General features: G+C 40.9%; 1 protein-coding gene and 1 pseudogene across 1 annotated transcript; both read left to right on the top strand.

Moving 5' to 3' along the window:
* The first annotated feature begins 3,441 nt into the window (after window positions 1-3,441).
* Window positions 3,442-4,437, top strand: LOC139153889 (olfactory receptor 1E16-like; annotated as a pseudogene).
* Window positions 4,438-13,271: 8,834 nt separating this feature from the next.
* LOC139153890 (olfactory receptor 2AP1-like) lies at window positions 13,272-14,294 on the top strand. The gene has a single exon (XM_070728310.1). The coding sequence runs from the start codon at window positions 13,272-13,274 to the stop codon at window positions 14,292-14,294; it is 1,023 nt and encodes a 340-aa protein (XP_070584411.1).
* Window positions 14,295-16,137: the final 1,843 nt, after the last annotated feature.

Below are 16,137 nucleotides of genomic sequence, written 5' to 3' on the forward strand. Positions count from 1 at the left end.
ATGAATGTGACTTAGCGGGATGCATTCTATAAAAAAATATTTTAAATGAGTCAACCAATCCTCAGAATGATTACATTCTAAATAGCATTACAATCTCAAGGAAGAAGAATAAACATGGGAATATCCTTTTGGGTGTCTAATTGAGTTTCCTGAGAAAATCAGCTGCAAATCTCCCAGGATTAATTATTTATTTATTTTAAAGCACTTACATAGAAAGAACTCTAGCTTGCCCAGAGAATAGGTCTTCCTGCAGTGATCTGGGAAAACATCAATACTAAATCCTTGGACAAGCTTTCATTAAAGTATTGCTGAAAAATATATATATTTTAGTCATAACTATGGTACATATTCAGGAAAGAAAAGTCCTCCTTTTTCCATTCAAAGTTTAAATGACTTTACACTTTGTACTAACCCATAATATTTTATTTCAACTCCATCTGGGAAGATAGTTTTTCTGGTTATGGCATTGTGATTTCCTTAACAATTTATTTAATGGGCAATTTAATAAAGCGTTGTTTTTCTGTGAATACTGTACTTACAAATTTAATATTGGAATGTTTAGAAAAGTATGTATCAAACTTTGGTGATTTAAAAGTGATTAATGATAACTTTCCTAACGTGTTATAAGAAATAACTATTCAATTCTCTTCTTATTTTTCAAATAGGTATAATTCTAATGTATCCACATCACTTTTGCAATGTCTTTGGCATGTTATCTTTACTTCTATATCATATTTCTGCAGATGCTTCTTATGGTAAATAAACATTATTATTTTTTTGGTGGGGTGGGGTTCCAAGACCAATTTATTCTAGAAATTAGAATGTGTTATGGATTAAGTAACTAATACAACTTCACCCAGAATGGACATATCTGATTAATCTTCTAAATTACAGTTATTGATAGTATCATGTTGCATTCCAGAAAAGTGATCTAGTTTTAATATTGCTTATATCACCTTGATCACAATTTACAATTCTAAATAGAAGGTATTGTTGGTAAGAGGAAAAGGATGCATGTTTGATACCTTGAGGTATACCACTTCCCACAGTAGACATGAAGAAGAGTTGTTTTATTTTTACACAGCAAATCTGAGATATCCTGCTGTTTATTTGTTTGTATCACATCATTATTATTTTCATGAATAACTAAAGTCAGTGAACATATTCAACACACTTTTCTCCTATTTTCCTCATAACAACAACCCAGTGAGGTGCATTGGGGTGAGAGAGAGAGAGTGAATGGCCCAAGGTTACCCAGATGGCTTTCATGTCTAAGATGGGATTTGAACTCAAAGTCTGTGCTTCCTAGCCTGGGAATTTTCAGTGAGTACATTTTATTTAGTTAGTTAGAGCAGTGTTTCCCAACCTTTTTTGAGCCGCGGCACATTATTCACATTTTCAAAATCCTGGGGAACACTGAAAGGGGGGGGGGGTGGTGGCTAATGAAAAGTTTTGACAAAAAAAAAATCTTCCTCCATTTCGCTCTATTTCTCCCTCACTCTTTCTCTCTCTTCCTTCCTTCCCTTCTTTCTCTTTCTCCATCCCTTTCTTTCTTCCTCTCTCTTTTGCTCTCTTTCTCTCTCCCTCCTTCCCTCCCTATATGTCTTTCTCTCTCCCTTGCTTTCTCTGCCTCTCTTGCTATCTCTCTTTCATTCTCTCTCTTTTTCTCTCTTTCTCTCTCTCTTGCTATCTCTTTCTCTCTCTCTCTGTCTCTCTTTCTTTTTCTCTGTCTCTCTTTCTCTCTCTTGCTAGCTCTTTCTTTCTCTCTCTTTCTCTTTCTCTGTCTCTCTCTCTCTCTCTCTGCCTCTCTTGCTATGTCTCTCTTGCTCTCTCTCTCTCTCTCTCTGCCTTTCTTGCTATGTCTCTCTTGCTCTCTCTCTCTTTCTCTCTCTTCCTTTCTTCTCTGCGGAGGCCGGCGAAGGTTTTTCTTATTTTAAATGTTCCGGGTGGCAGGGGGATGCGGAGCCCGCACGCACACACCCCCGACATTCCAAATCCTGCCTCAGCTGCATGCAAGAGGGGCCGGGCGGGTGTTAGCAGCCCGATGAGGAGGACGAGAAGCCGCTGCAGCCACCCCCAATCCCCCCCTTCCCTGGGTACCTTCCAAAGGCCCCTGGAAAAAGGCAGGAGGTAGCAATGAGGCACGAGGACAAGCAGGCAGCTTGGTGGAGTGGAAGCGCTGACGGGCTCTCCTCCTTCCCCACCCCCGCGCTTCTCTCCCGCCCTGGCTTTTCCTTCGCCCACAGATTTCCCCGCAGTTCAAAAGGAGGCAAGAGGTGGCCTGGATGAAATTGCGGGGAAATCATGGGGCGAAGCAAAAGCCAGGGCGGGAGAGAAGCGCGGGGGTGGGGAAGGAGGAGAGCCCGTCAGCGCTTCCCCTCCACCAAGAGGTTATTGCCGCCGCCTCTGCCTCCACTCAGGCAGCCATCGTGGTTGAGCTGAGCGAGAGGAAAAGGCGCGGTGACCACGGTGGCTCCCTGAGTGGAGGCAGAAGCGGTGGCAATAACCTCTGTGCTTTCTACGGCAGCGTGGCTGAGCTGGACGGAGGGAAGCGGCAGCTCCCACTCGAGGAACCCACGGCAACGGGCGACGGCTTGGTGGGAGGCGACGGCGGGAGACACAGGCGGTGGGAGGAGAGGGAACTAGGAAGCGACTGTGAAGCCCAAGACCATCCACAGGACGACACTCAGGCAGGGGCGCCGGCAGCGCCCCGCCCAGCTGGAGCTTCTCGCGGCACACCTGGCCATGTCTCGCGGCACACTACTGTGCCGCGGCACACCGGTTGGGAAATGCTGAGTTAGAGAATGTATATGACTGCTCACTCACTTTCACTGACTTTAGGCAGTTTACAAAAAATAAAAATTCCAGTATAAAAACAGTAAACTCACCCACCCTCCCCGGTGACAAAAAGCAATCAAACAAGCCACATGATGGACTCTATCCCACTCTGATTCCCCAGGCCTGTTGTCAAAACCAGGTTTTTAGGGCAAAAGAGTGTCAAAATTGCAGACAGTCTAATCTCCAGATGTTCCAAATAGAAGGAGCACTACAGAGAAGGCCCTTCTTGTCCTGCTAGATATACCTTCTTAGGAGAAGGAACTGACAGTATCACCTGCCTCCCTGTTCAGATAGGTCACTTGGATGTAACTAGCAAGATACAGTCCTTCAGATTTCTTGGTTCCAAGCGATGTAGGGCTTTAAAAGTGACAACCAGCACATTGATTTGCAACCAGAAGCAAATTGGCAGCCAATGCAGCTTCAGGAGAAGAGGTAACACATGTGCACAAAACCATGGAGCCACTGCATTTTAGCCAATTAGAGCTTCTAGATGTTTTTCAAGGGCAGTCCCATGTACCATTTTAAATGTTCAAGAAACTGATAAAAGAGCATTTCATTTATCTGCCTTTGAAGCTGTCGACCTCTTGGGTTTGTATTCTAGATATGATTAATATATAACAAATGGAAGAAATTTTTAATTCAGAAAAAGGAAACCAGACAAACATCAAAGAATTTATTCTTCTAGGTTTTGGGAATCTTTCTGAACTGCAGCTTCTCCTTTTCTGTTTTTTCTTGCTGATTTATTTGATGACAATAACTGGAAACCTTCTCATCTTTATTTTAATTGTGACTGATCAACACCTCCACACTCCAATGTATTTATTCCTGGCTAATTTGTCTTGCCTGGACACTTGCTATAGTAGTAATTTGCTACCTAAAATGCTGGCCAGTTTGCTGACTGATAAGAAAACTATTACTGTTATTGGGTGCCTAGCCCAATATCACTTTTTCTGCCTTTGTGGAACCATAGAAACTTATATTTTGACTGCAATGTCTTATGATCGCTATCTGGCAATTTGTAAACCCTTGCACTATGGCTCTATTATGAATACAAAATTTTGTTTCCAGCTTATGGTAGGAGCATTGGTAAGCAGTTTAATATTTAATGTAATTTTTGTTGCTCTTGTGACTCAGTTTTCTTTTTGTGGGCCTAATGTCATAGACCATTACTTTTGTGATTTTCGTCCATTGGTGAAACTGTCCTGTACAGATACTGTTCTAACTGAATACTTCTCTTTTTGTATATCCATTATTTTTGTAGTTATTCCATTCCTCCTTAGTATCATTTCTTATACTTGCATCATAGCTACCATAATCAAAATTCAGTCTACTACTGGAAGGCAAAAGGCCTTTTCAACCTGCTCCTCTCATCTTATGGTGATATCCCTCTTTTATGGCACATTGATTATTGTCTATACATTGCCAGATATCCCTTCTCTAAAACAATTCAACAAAATATTTTCTATTTTCTATACAATGATGACACCTTTGTTCAATCCCCTTATTTATACTTTGAGAAACAAGGAAGTTCACAAAGCCCTAATACGACTTTTTGATAAAATTATAATTCTTGGTCTTTCTTTTCACGTCTTTAGATAAAACTTTACTGGGGAAATAAAAATTTGGTATCAACAATAGGATGATAATGTATTCTGTTTAGCAGTATTACTTAACATTCAAAGTAGATTATCAAGGGGCATGATTGTTCCATGCCAGATTGTTCTCTCCATATTGCTTTGGTAAATCTGCCTTAATTCCTGTTGCCTTTCCATGTATTTACATGTATATTTGTATTTATATATATGTTTGTGTAGATAGATGATAGACAGACAGAGACAAAGATGGACAGACAATGTGAATGCAAACTATGAATTTGTGCATATTTATGTATGAGATTTTAATTACATTAATGAAAACTAATGCAGACTGAACTCTAACAGACAAAGATAACTAAAAAGAGTAAAAGGAAAAAGAATAAAAAAGAAGAATACAAAGAAAAGGAAAAAGTGAAATAAAGAGACAAAAAAGAAATAATGAAGTTACTTACAATCTTTATTACAAGTATAAACAAGTATGACAGCTCTTTACAAACAGAAATCTCTTCTCATAATCTATTTCTTATCTATAAGCAACTTCATAAGATACAGTAGTACTTCGTCTTACGAACCCCTCTTCATACAAACTTTTTGTGATATGAACCCGGTGGTTAAGATTTTTTTGCCTCTTCTTCCGAATCCCTTCATTTTTGCCAGCGCTGCTTTGAATCCCAGCGAGGGGAGCCTCAGGGAAATCCCAGTGCTTCAGCTGGCAACAGAAGTCCAGAGGTGGGGTTTCCCAGCGAGGGGAGCCTCATGGGAATCCTCGCGCTTCGGCTGACAATGGAAGTCTGGAGACGGGGATTCCCAGTGGCTCAAGGCAAAAGGAGTGACTTTTGAAATGAGGTTGCACGCATTATTTGCTTTTACATTGATTCCTATGGGGGAAATTGCTTTGTCTTATGAACTTTTCATCTTACAAACCTGATCACAAAACGAATTAAGTTCATAAGATGAGGTATCACTGCATATAGTTTTAATTCTATTGCCAGCAAAAACAATAATCTGTAAATGATTGCGAGAATGTCATAACAGGTGTCTTATTTTAACCTTGATCAAATAAACTTGTTTTACATTGTTTTTACTTCTAAAAATCTTAATCTTTAGTTCATTAAAATATTCTTGTGGGAATTGATTTCTCTTTAAGACTTTTAAAAAAACCTCTTTTGTAATTCAATAAAAAGGCATTATTCAGGTCTTTCTCTTATTTTATGATTTGTATTTCCCCCTTTATCTGCCTACAGACATGAACTTGATGAGTTTGAGGTTGACTTATACTTCTATCTTTCAGAGATCAATTTATTTATTTATTAGATTTGTATGCCACCCCTCTCCATAGACTCGGGGCGGCTAATAAAATCAATAAAATGAGAACCCAGATTATTGGATGTAAACTCAGAGAGGAGTCCTCAGAGAGGGACAGCATACAAATCCAATTAATAAAGTAAATAAATAAATAAATAAATAAATAAATAAATAAATAAATAAATAAAACTCTTGAAAGAATGCTGTAAAGCATATGGATTGGTAATAATAGTCTAATACTATTATGGCTATTAATTTTTGGTTCTATTCTTCAAAAATCTCTTTTAATACAAATAATAATGAAAACATCAGACACCTGCAATAAGAGCCAGGGCCTCCTGATCAATATGGCCAAAATTCAGTTCGGCCTTAGCCAAGTGTTCGGGGAAAAATGAGATATGCACCTCGGTGCTGTTGGTCAGCTTGTGGCTTAACACTGCACCAACTCTGTATGAGGATGCATCGCATGTAAGATCGAGGGGCAAATGAGGTGAGTATTGAGCTAAAACAGCAGTGGATGTCAGTACACTCTTAAGGGCCATAAAAGTGCCTGCCTCCCATGGGCCCAAACCCACCTGGCATTTTAATCAAGGAGGTGGTGGAGGGGTTCAGCCAAAGACGCTTTGTGGGGAATAAACACAGAGTAAAAATTGAGGAGGCCCAAGAAAGCCTGTAATTCTGCTCTAGACCGGGGTATGGGAGCATTCTGTATGGCAGCCATCTTCTCTGGAGTGGGGTGAATCCCGGCGGCATCAATAATAAAACCCAAGAACTCAACCTGTGGAACCCCAAACTTGCACTTATGAGCCTTAATTTTTAACCCTGCCTCCTTGAATTTGGACAATACCAACTTTTCCCTTGTAGGCATTCTGCCTCAGAGCAGGCGGAGACCAACACATCAGCAAAGCAGGGCACGGTCCCTGTCTCTCCATTAGCGCCTGAAAAATGCCAGGAGCTGTAGACACTCCAAATTGTAAGCGATGGCATCTGAAAAAAACCCTGTGCATTGTAATGGCTTGGACATCCACAGCTTGGGGATCCACAGGCAACTGCTGGTATGCCTGGGATAGCTCCAACTTTGTGAATATGGTGCCGTCACCCAGTGATATGCAACAGATATTGGACCACAGGAACTGGGTATGCATGATGTGCTAAAGCCCGGTGAATCGAACATTTATAGTCCCCACAAATGCAAATCCCGCCACCTGCCTTGATTGCAATGACAATTGGCATCTCCCAAGGGGCTTGATCAATAGTTTCCAGTACCCCTTGGGCTATTAGATGATCCAATTCAGCATCCATCTTTGGGTGAAGAATGAGGGGAACCCACCGGGGTTTGAAGTGGACAGGTGGGACAGACGGGTCTAGGCTACATGTGATGGGGGAGCCCTTGTAGCAACCCAATTTACCATAAAACACTTCAGGAAACTGGTTAGCCAGTTGTGAAAATGATCTGCCTTCCCCCACCATGTTAATGCCGGTAACAGAAAGGCCCAGAGAAGTAAACCAGTCCAACCCAAGTAAACTTGTAAAAGGCCCATCAAGCACAATAAGGGGCAAGCTACCAGAAAATGCCTTATAACGAACTGGAAAATGCCCCTGATCAATGACCGGGATCACGGTCCCTTGATAGTCACAAAGGTTCATAGGGCAGATGAGTAGGTCATGCTTAGACAAGTGAGGAAAACAACGCTTCACTGTGCTCCATGAGACCAGCGAATAAGCTGACCCGGTGTCCACCTGCATCATGCAGGAAGCGGAGCCCAAGAAGATGGCAAGTTCAATCTTCTCTGAAGGCAAGGTCGAAGTCTGGCGGATGACAGTGGCAGTGGGCTTGTTGGTCCAGAAAATGGCATTGCAATCAAAACGATGAGGAACAATGTCACAGGGCAGCCAATGAGAAGACGATGAGGCTCGGTCACATGACAAAAACAAAGAGGATGATGTGGATGACGAAGGAGGTTGATGACAAAATCTGCATACCCGAGCAAGGTGGCCTCGGTTTCCACAATGATGACAAATTGCGTTTTTAAATGGGCAATGGTCACTGCCGCAGCCACGGCATTGAGTAGGAGGAAGACGAGGCCAATCCCCAGGTGGCTCCCTAGTAAGGGCTGTGGAGAGGTGACAGACCTCTTCTTCCAGAGTGAGAGCCCGTTCCAAATTCTGGGGAAGGCGGGAAATTTCAGGGCTGGAACATGATGACATGACATTGACAGGAGAGTCCATGGCCACCAAGGACTGGGCGGATAATTTGAATGCCCGGGCCTCAGTTAAAGCTGACTTAAACATGAGCTTTTTTATAGCTAGTAAACGGCGCTTGAGGCAGCCATCCCACACCCTGAAAACTAGATGATCTAGGAGGTAATTCTCCAAGTTTTCAAACTCACAATAAAGGGCCATGCGGCGCATTGGCGCCACAAATTCATTTATCGTCTCCCCCTCATTCTGGCCACGATGGAAAAACATATAGTGGCGAGCACAGTGGGAGGGGGGGTGGGGCGTAATGATCCTGAAGGGTTGACAAGAACTCTGGCCAAGGGACATCGTGGATGGAGGTGGGAGCAAAAATGGCCTGAGCAGTTTCAAACATTTCAGTCCCACAGAACCACAGGAAATAAGATTGCTTGCGGTCCCCTGAGATCTCTGTATACCCATTCAATATCAAGAAACAATCGAAGTGGGCAACATATGAATCCCAGGTTTCTCCTTACGAGTTGAAAGGGGGAAAAGTCAATTGTGTGGACAACTTGACTTACGAGGAATTCTCTCTCAGGGAGGAGAGGAGAGGAAAAGAAAGGCATTGCGTGGGGAAGTCCAGACCTTCATCACCAGTAATAAGTCAGAAGAACACCCACGAAGACAGGTAACATCAAGAACAGGTTTATTGAGACCGGGCAGCAAAACTGAGCCAAAACTCACTTGACAGGTTATTTATACTAACAACTTGCTGACAGAACAACCAATCATGTAACAATAACATGCCCGTCAAAACTAGGCTTCCCAACAAAAACCAATGGCTTAAGGGGAGAGGTTTTACCCAATCAGATCCTAGGAGGATACATAACAATCCACATCATGGTTGTTGCAGAAGTGCTTTTAAGAAGGCAAATGGATGTTATTTGTTTTTTCTTTGAACACATTTCACAAATTGAATGAGAAATCGGATGAGAAGCAAAATGTCTTCAAGAAAAATGCAAAGAAAGTCCAGTTAATCCGCTGATGAAATAAGTAGGATGTCGCTATTTTCTCTTTCTATAGTTTCTTTCTCAATCTGAGTAGTATAGTTTCTTTCTCAATCTGAGTCTCAATCCTGGGTGAGTGTAAGAGGTGGAAGGCAATCGGCGTCTCAGTTGTTTTTTCCTACAGCCGCCATTCCCGACTCCCAGCTGATCAGCCTGTCAGCCCTCGGTGCCCTCAACACCTCTCTCACCTATCCTGCAACACAACTCACATTTCTTCCGCAGATGGTAGATAGCAGGAGATAGCAGGGATTAGGTATTGAATATCAAAGGGATGACTCTCATAAAAGATAGTTCTCGCGGCAATTAGGCAGATGGCTCAGGCTGTAATTAAGCAAACTACCACTCTATAATGCCCTAGTCAGATCACACCTAGAGTAATGCATTCAATTTTGGTCACCCCACTACAAAAAGGACATTGAAACTCTAGAGAAAATAGAAAAGAGAAACCAGAATGATAAGGGGACTGGAAACCAAGACATACAAAGAGAGGTTGCTGGAACTGGGCATGAATAGTCTACCAAAAAGGAGGGCCAGAAGGGACAGGATAGCAGTGTACAGATATTGGAGGGATTGCCACAAAGAGGAGAGGGACACACTATTTTCCAGGGCAGAAGAGGGCCAGATCCTGAGCAACAGATAGAAACTGACCAAGGAGAGATTCAACCTGGAAATAAGGAAGAATTTTATGATGGTGAGAGCGATCAAGCAGTGGAACGGCCTGCCAGTGGAGGTTGCAAGTGCCAACACATTTAAAAGGAAATTGGATTGCCATCTGGCTGGGGTGGTGTAGGTTTTCCTTCTTGTGCAGGGGTTGGACCCAATGACCTGCAGTGTCTCTTTCAACATAAATAAGTAAGTAAGTAAGTAAGTAAGTAAGTAAGTAAGTAAGTAAGTAAGTAAGTAAGTAAGTGGATGGATGGATGGATGGATGGATGGATGGATGGATGGATGGATGGATGGATGGATGAATGAATGAACTACAGTGGTACCTCAAGATACGAACCCCTCGTCTTACGAACAACTCGAGATACGAACCCGGGGTTCAGAAAAAAATTGCCTCTTCTTACAAACTTTTTTTGTGTGCATATTATAATGATCTGGCCCAATCACATTGCAGTTTACACCCAATGACTCAGCATGAGCATGCTTTACATTCTACATTACCTTATATGGTAATACATTTCAACTTTTACCTTATATGGTCCTTCAATGAAATATCACTAATTCCTAACAAATTCACCATGCTTTTGCCAGATTCTCCTCTTTGAGAAATTTATTTTTGAATATATACTTGATTTGAAATATTTTTCGTCTTTCTTTGTTTCCAAGATATAAATTTATTTCTGCATTGTTTTTCATTGTATTGTATATGTATTTCCTGGTTTTAATGTGTCTGAGGACTTTTAATAATTCTAAAAAAAAAAAAGTGAAATTGTGCTTGATATATATTTTTTTTCAAAATTTCTAAAATTGAACCATCTATCAGTTATAGCACAAACAATATGGTCTATGGGGACTGAGGAAAACAAATGCAAAATGTATGGTCCTTTCCTTTTCCTTGATACAGGATGAATAATGAAAAAGCCAAATTTTCAACATGCTGATGAATGCATGTATTTTATTTTTTTGACTGAATGTGATCCTCTTTGTACTCTCAGGATGATTGCCTGAGCCTTTTCAAATTTCCAAATGCTCAGAAGTAGGAAGCTCTAAATAACATAGAAATCCCAGGGAGAAATCTCCTTTCAGGTGTATAATTGGGTTGTATCAGTAAACCAGATAATCAATATCAAATCTCCTAGGATTAATTAATGACACATTGATAGAAACATGTCTATATTATAGAGCAAAAACTCCAACATGCCCAGAGAACAGCTCCTTCACAAGTTGTTTAGAGAAAAATCAATACTGAATCTTTGGACAATCAATCATTGATATAATGGTGGGAAATTGCAGTGTCAAAGCAATTATGTAATGGAGAAGAATGATTTTGTGGCAGTCTTTTCCATTATAGCTTGAATGGTTTATCTGATCACATTAATTTATAATATGTTTTCTCAGTTTTGTGGTTTATAAACTTTTACCACGTGTGTGTCCTGAAATTCTGTTAAAATATAACATATGTTCATGCAACGTGTAAAACCATCCCAGGGAAAATTATTCCAAATGGATATATGATATATGAATACAGTGATCCCCCGTTTATTGCGTCCCCAACCATTGCGAACAGGGTACTTCGCTATTTTTCAACCCGGAAGTCAAAATACCATCTACGCATGCGTGTATGGGCACGCATGCGTAGATGGCAACCGGGAGATCAGCTGCTGGGCGGCTTCCCTGAGTCTTCCCCCTCTTGCTGGCGTCAGCGAGGAGTTTCCCCACCGCCCACGCAAACTCCTCGCTGCCGCCCGCCCTTCGCCCGCCCACGCCGTTCATTCTCGCCGCTTTTGAGCTGAGTCCGGGAGCGAATTCGCTCCCGGACTCAGCTCAAAACCGCCGATAGCAAGCGGCAAGGAACGGCTTGTCTCAGCGCTTTCGAGCTGAGTCCGGTCAGCTCGAAAGCGCCGAGACAAGCCGTTCCTTGCCGCTTGCTATCGGCGGTTTTGAGCTGAGTCCGGAAGCGAATTCGCTTCCGGACTCAGCTCAAAACCGCCGATAGCAAGCGGCAAGGAACGGCTTGTCTCGGCGCTTTCGAGCTGAGTCCGGTCAGCTCGAAAGCGCCGAGACAAGCCGTTCCTTGCCGCTTGCTATCGGCGGTTTTGAGCTGAGTCCGGAAGCGAATTCGCTTCCGGACTCAGCTCAAAACCGCCGATAGCAAGCGGCAAGGAACAGCTTGTCTCGGCGCTTTCGAGCTGAGTCCGGGAGCGAATTCGCTCCCGGACTCAGCTCGAAAGCGCCGAGAGCCAGCGCCCCCCGGACTCCCAACCCGGGTTTGGGGGGCTGCTAGGAAGCCCTCCATGCCGGCGGCAAACAGCCGCCCCGCCCCCAATCTTCGGCTCCTCGCTAGCGCTGTGGGAGTAAAAACACCATCTGCACATGCGCAGATGGTGTTTTTACTTCCGCAGCGCTACTTCGCGAAAACCCGCTCGTTGCGGGGGGTCCTGGAACGGAACCCTCGCAACGAGCGGGGGTCTACTGTATATGATATTTTTTGTTGGAGAAGATAACTTTCTGGATGCTTGAAAAGATACTTCCATGTGCCACAGGTGATTTTATATATAATTTACTATGCAGTTTCAACACCTGTAAAATTTAATTTAGGAATGGCTGAAGAAAAACATTTGTGTTGTTATATAGCAAAGTATAAGTTTATCTTTTTCTTTCCTGTCTGGAGTTTTATTATTGATAAAAGAATTATAAAATAGTGTCGTTATATAATGCAGATTTTTCCAGCACTATAGTTGAAAAAATAATAGAGTTCTGTAATATTTTTTTATGCTTTTGTTTACTGTTTAGGTGAATTCCTCTTATAAAATTTTATTCAAATATGTGACAAATTATATATTAAAGTTTAGTGTTAAATATTATTTGTGGTAAATACAAGATAATTTGATTAATAATATATTATATACCCTCATTATGTTTTACAGTCTTCCCTCCCCCGTCCCAAATAAACATAATTACAGTGTGTTTAATGTTCCACATATATTTTGCAATGTATTTGGTATTTTATTAAGATCAGTCATCTTTCCTTTGGTACTTTTCTTGGTTAATTATGCTATCTCTCTTTTTTTTAAATTCCAAGATCAAATTACTACAAAAATTAGAAAGGCTGTATGGAGACAAATACTATATACCTATAACCAGAATCATTTTAGACATACTGTATGTATCACAACAAATACTCTAGAAAAATACTCTAGGAAAAAACATTTAAAGAAAGGGATCTAAATGTTATATAATTATTTATTTCAAATTGATCACATTTTAGAATTTCAGGGAGGTATTTGGGACAGCAAAGAAAAATTAATAATAAATAATAATAATAATAATAATAATAATAATAATAATAATAATTTATTAGATTTGTATGCCGCCCCTCTCTGAAGAGGGATTAAATTATATTGCTCTCCATCATAGCCGTGAGATAAAAAGTATGATTTTGCTACTTGTAGTATACAACCTCAGTTAATGTGTTATTTGAATGAAATAATAATTAATAACAGCTCATCAAATTCACAAAGTACATTTAACAAAAATTTTAAAAATCATAAGAAAATTTAGCATAACTCCCTTTGACTATGACTGCTTTTTGACACATATTCTAGATTTGATTGACATTTGATAAATGGAAGAAATTCTGCTGATTGGAAATGGAAACAAGACGAGTGTCACAGAGTTTATCCTTCTGGGTTTTGGCAATTCCCCTCAGCTACAGCCTTTCCTTTTTACATTCTTCTTGGTGATTTATCTGATTACAATAACTGGAAACATCTTCATCTTTCTGCTTGTTCTGGTTGATCAGCAACTTCATACCCCAATGTACTTCTTCCTGGCAAATTTGTCTTTCCTGGACACTTGCTATAGCTGTATCTTGCTGCCTAGAATGTTGGTCAGCTTGTTGACTGGTGAAAGAACCATTGCTGTTCATGGATGCCTAGTGCAATATCATTTTGTGTGTCTTTGTGGAACTACAGAAACATACATTTTGGCTGCAATGTCTTATGACTGTTTTTTGGCAATTTGTAGACCTTTACGGTATGCTTCCATTATGAATAAGAAGCTTTGTTTCCAGCTTATGGCTGGAGCATGGATAAATAGTTTGATATTTGTCATAATTCTGGTGAGTTTTACCACTCAGTTATTCTTCTGCGGACCTAATATCATAGATGATTATTTTTGTGACTTTCGTCCATTGCAGAAATTATCATGTACTGACACAAGTCTCATTGAATTAATTGCTTTTTGTGAAGCTGTTATTTTCATAATTGTTCCATTTCTGTTGACCATTGCTTCTTACATATGCATCATTGGCACAATCCTCAAAATCAAATCCACCACTGGAAGGCAAAAGGCCTTTTCAACCTGCTCATCTCATCTCTTGGTGGTTTCCCTCTTTTATAGCACATTAATAATTGTCTATGTATTGCCAGACACTCTCTCTCTCAGACCCTTGAATAAAATATTTTCCATTTTCTATACAGTTATGACATCCTTGTTCAATCCCCTTATCTATACTTTGAGAAACAAAGAAGTTCACAAAGCTTTAAAAAGGCTTTTAAATAAAATATTAATGTATCACATGAATCATCTAAAATTTTCAACATCTCTTAAATTCATTAGTTTGCCAAAATGTAATTGTAGGTTTTAAAATCTGTTATAAGTAAGTGGAAACTAGTTAAAAGTTACTGTATTTTTTCACCAGGATATAGACATTTCTTTTCAGACTCTTATCCTTAAGATATTATTTATATCTCTATTATGATAATATATGATATCATACTATGATTTATTATATCACATATTTTTATTTAAGTGTATTCCATCATTTAGATTTTTCAGAATTTTTTTGTACATATTTATTAGATAAAGGAATTTGCATTGAGGGCTTGGGACTTTATTTATTTTGTCTTTAGGTCATCCTTTACTGATGCAAACTTGTCTCCATTCTATCACTCTGTTCTGTTAATTTCTGAAAATGAGGCTGACCATTGAGTCTTGACACTATTTTCCTGAAAAAAAGGAGAGACTCTGTCAAATTTTCTTCTAATCAGAATTTATAGTGTGATTTTGTAGTTGGTATTGCTTATCTAAAACAAGCAAACAAACAAAAATCTTCATTAACATTTCAAAACTGAAATTTGAATATTGCTCTCCCAGTAAATTTAATTCAGCCAGATATTAAGAAGATGCATTATGATCTCAAATTAGTAGACTGGTTTTGTGTGAGTGCACATTTTGCAACATAGAGGTCAAAATACCTCCCAATAGCTTTTTGGAAGCTGTTGGTAATTGAAATGTGTGGCTATTGTATAAGAATTATCATTATAAATTTGGTGATATTCTAGGATGCTTAACATAGAACCAAAGAGGGGAGAGAAATTGCAGCAGAGGCGGAGTAACAACATGGACACAGAGAGCTGGGTTTAAAATGGGTCATTTTTATTAATTAAACTTGCATAATTTATTCATTAAATTAGCATAAATTTAACTAAACCCTAACAAGGACCCGCAGGGTCAAACAATTACTTCCGGGGCGGAAAATGACATCAGAAAAACTTACGGGGCAACTTATGGGAGTAGCTCCATGCTGATCCAGGTGAAGGGCCCCGCCCTCACCTGGATCCCAGCCATGCACCTGCATGTGGGAGGTCTCACAGTCTAACCCCTGCAAGGGGATAAAGATGGGCAGGACCCAAAGACGGGTTCCCCCCAATTGGTCAGATCGAGCTAAAGGCACCATGACCTTTGGAGAGAACCTGTCAATCATCCCCAAAGATGCCCAACGGAGAACACGCAGTTGCTAAACACCATCCAATTTTCCGCCCCTAACCTGCCTACCCAAATGACCAAAGGTAAGCCAATTAGACTAATGAAGGTGGCGAAGCACCCCCTAACCCTCATCCGTCACCACAGTGTGGAATAGGCAAAAAAACGGCACAGAAAATGCTGGGACCGCCAAACATTCCTATTTGGCCCCCTAAGGGCGACCCACAGTGGCACACTGAAAGATAGGGAGGGCGGGCGGGTGTTCGCTGCTCGTCATCAGGGACAAAAAGGAGGCCTCGAGCCTGCACAGCCTCTTATATAGGGCTGGCAGGCCCCACCCCCAATGACGTCATTGGCCAAGGCCGATGACCAGAAAATGGCTGGGATCTCACGAAATCTCGCGAGATCCTGGCTCACAAGATGGCAGCTGCGCCGAGGGCCGTGTCTCCCTGGCCCTGCGGCAAATCTGGGCTGGGGTTGACTCACCGGCCGTGCAATATATGAATTGGATGATACCTGTCCTTGGGAGATGGAGGAAGAGCTGCAGTGAGGGCAATGGTCAAATAGTGGGCATGACAAATTATCTCACAAGAGACTCTTCCCAGTTTCTTGGGCTATAAAGATGATAGTGGAGAAATGTAATTTCAGATTTACAAGGGCTTTAAAAAAATAATCTTAAAATACAACTCATAATTCTATGTGTGCTTCCTAGATGGACTACCTTA

The sequence above is a fragment of the Erythrolamprus reginae genome, chromosome Z (genome assembly GCF_031021105.1).
Source record: "Erythrolamprus reginae isolate rEryReg1 chromosome Z, rEryReg1.hap1, whole genome shotgun sequence".
NCBI lineage: Eukaryota > Metazoa > Chordata > Lepidosauria > Squamata > Dipsadidae > Erythrolamprus > Erythrolamprus reginae.

Excerpts from the sequence above, each read along its gene's own strand:
- LOC139153890 (XM_070728310.1), top strand. The coding sequence starts at position 13,272 with ATGGAAGAAATTCTGCTGATTGGAAATGGAAACAAGACGAGTGTCACA.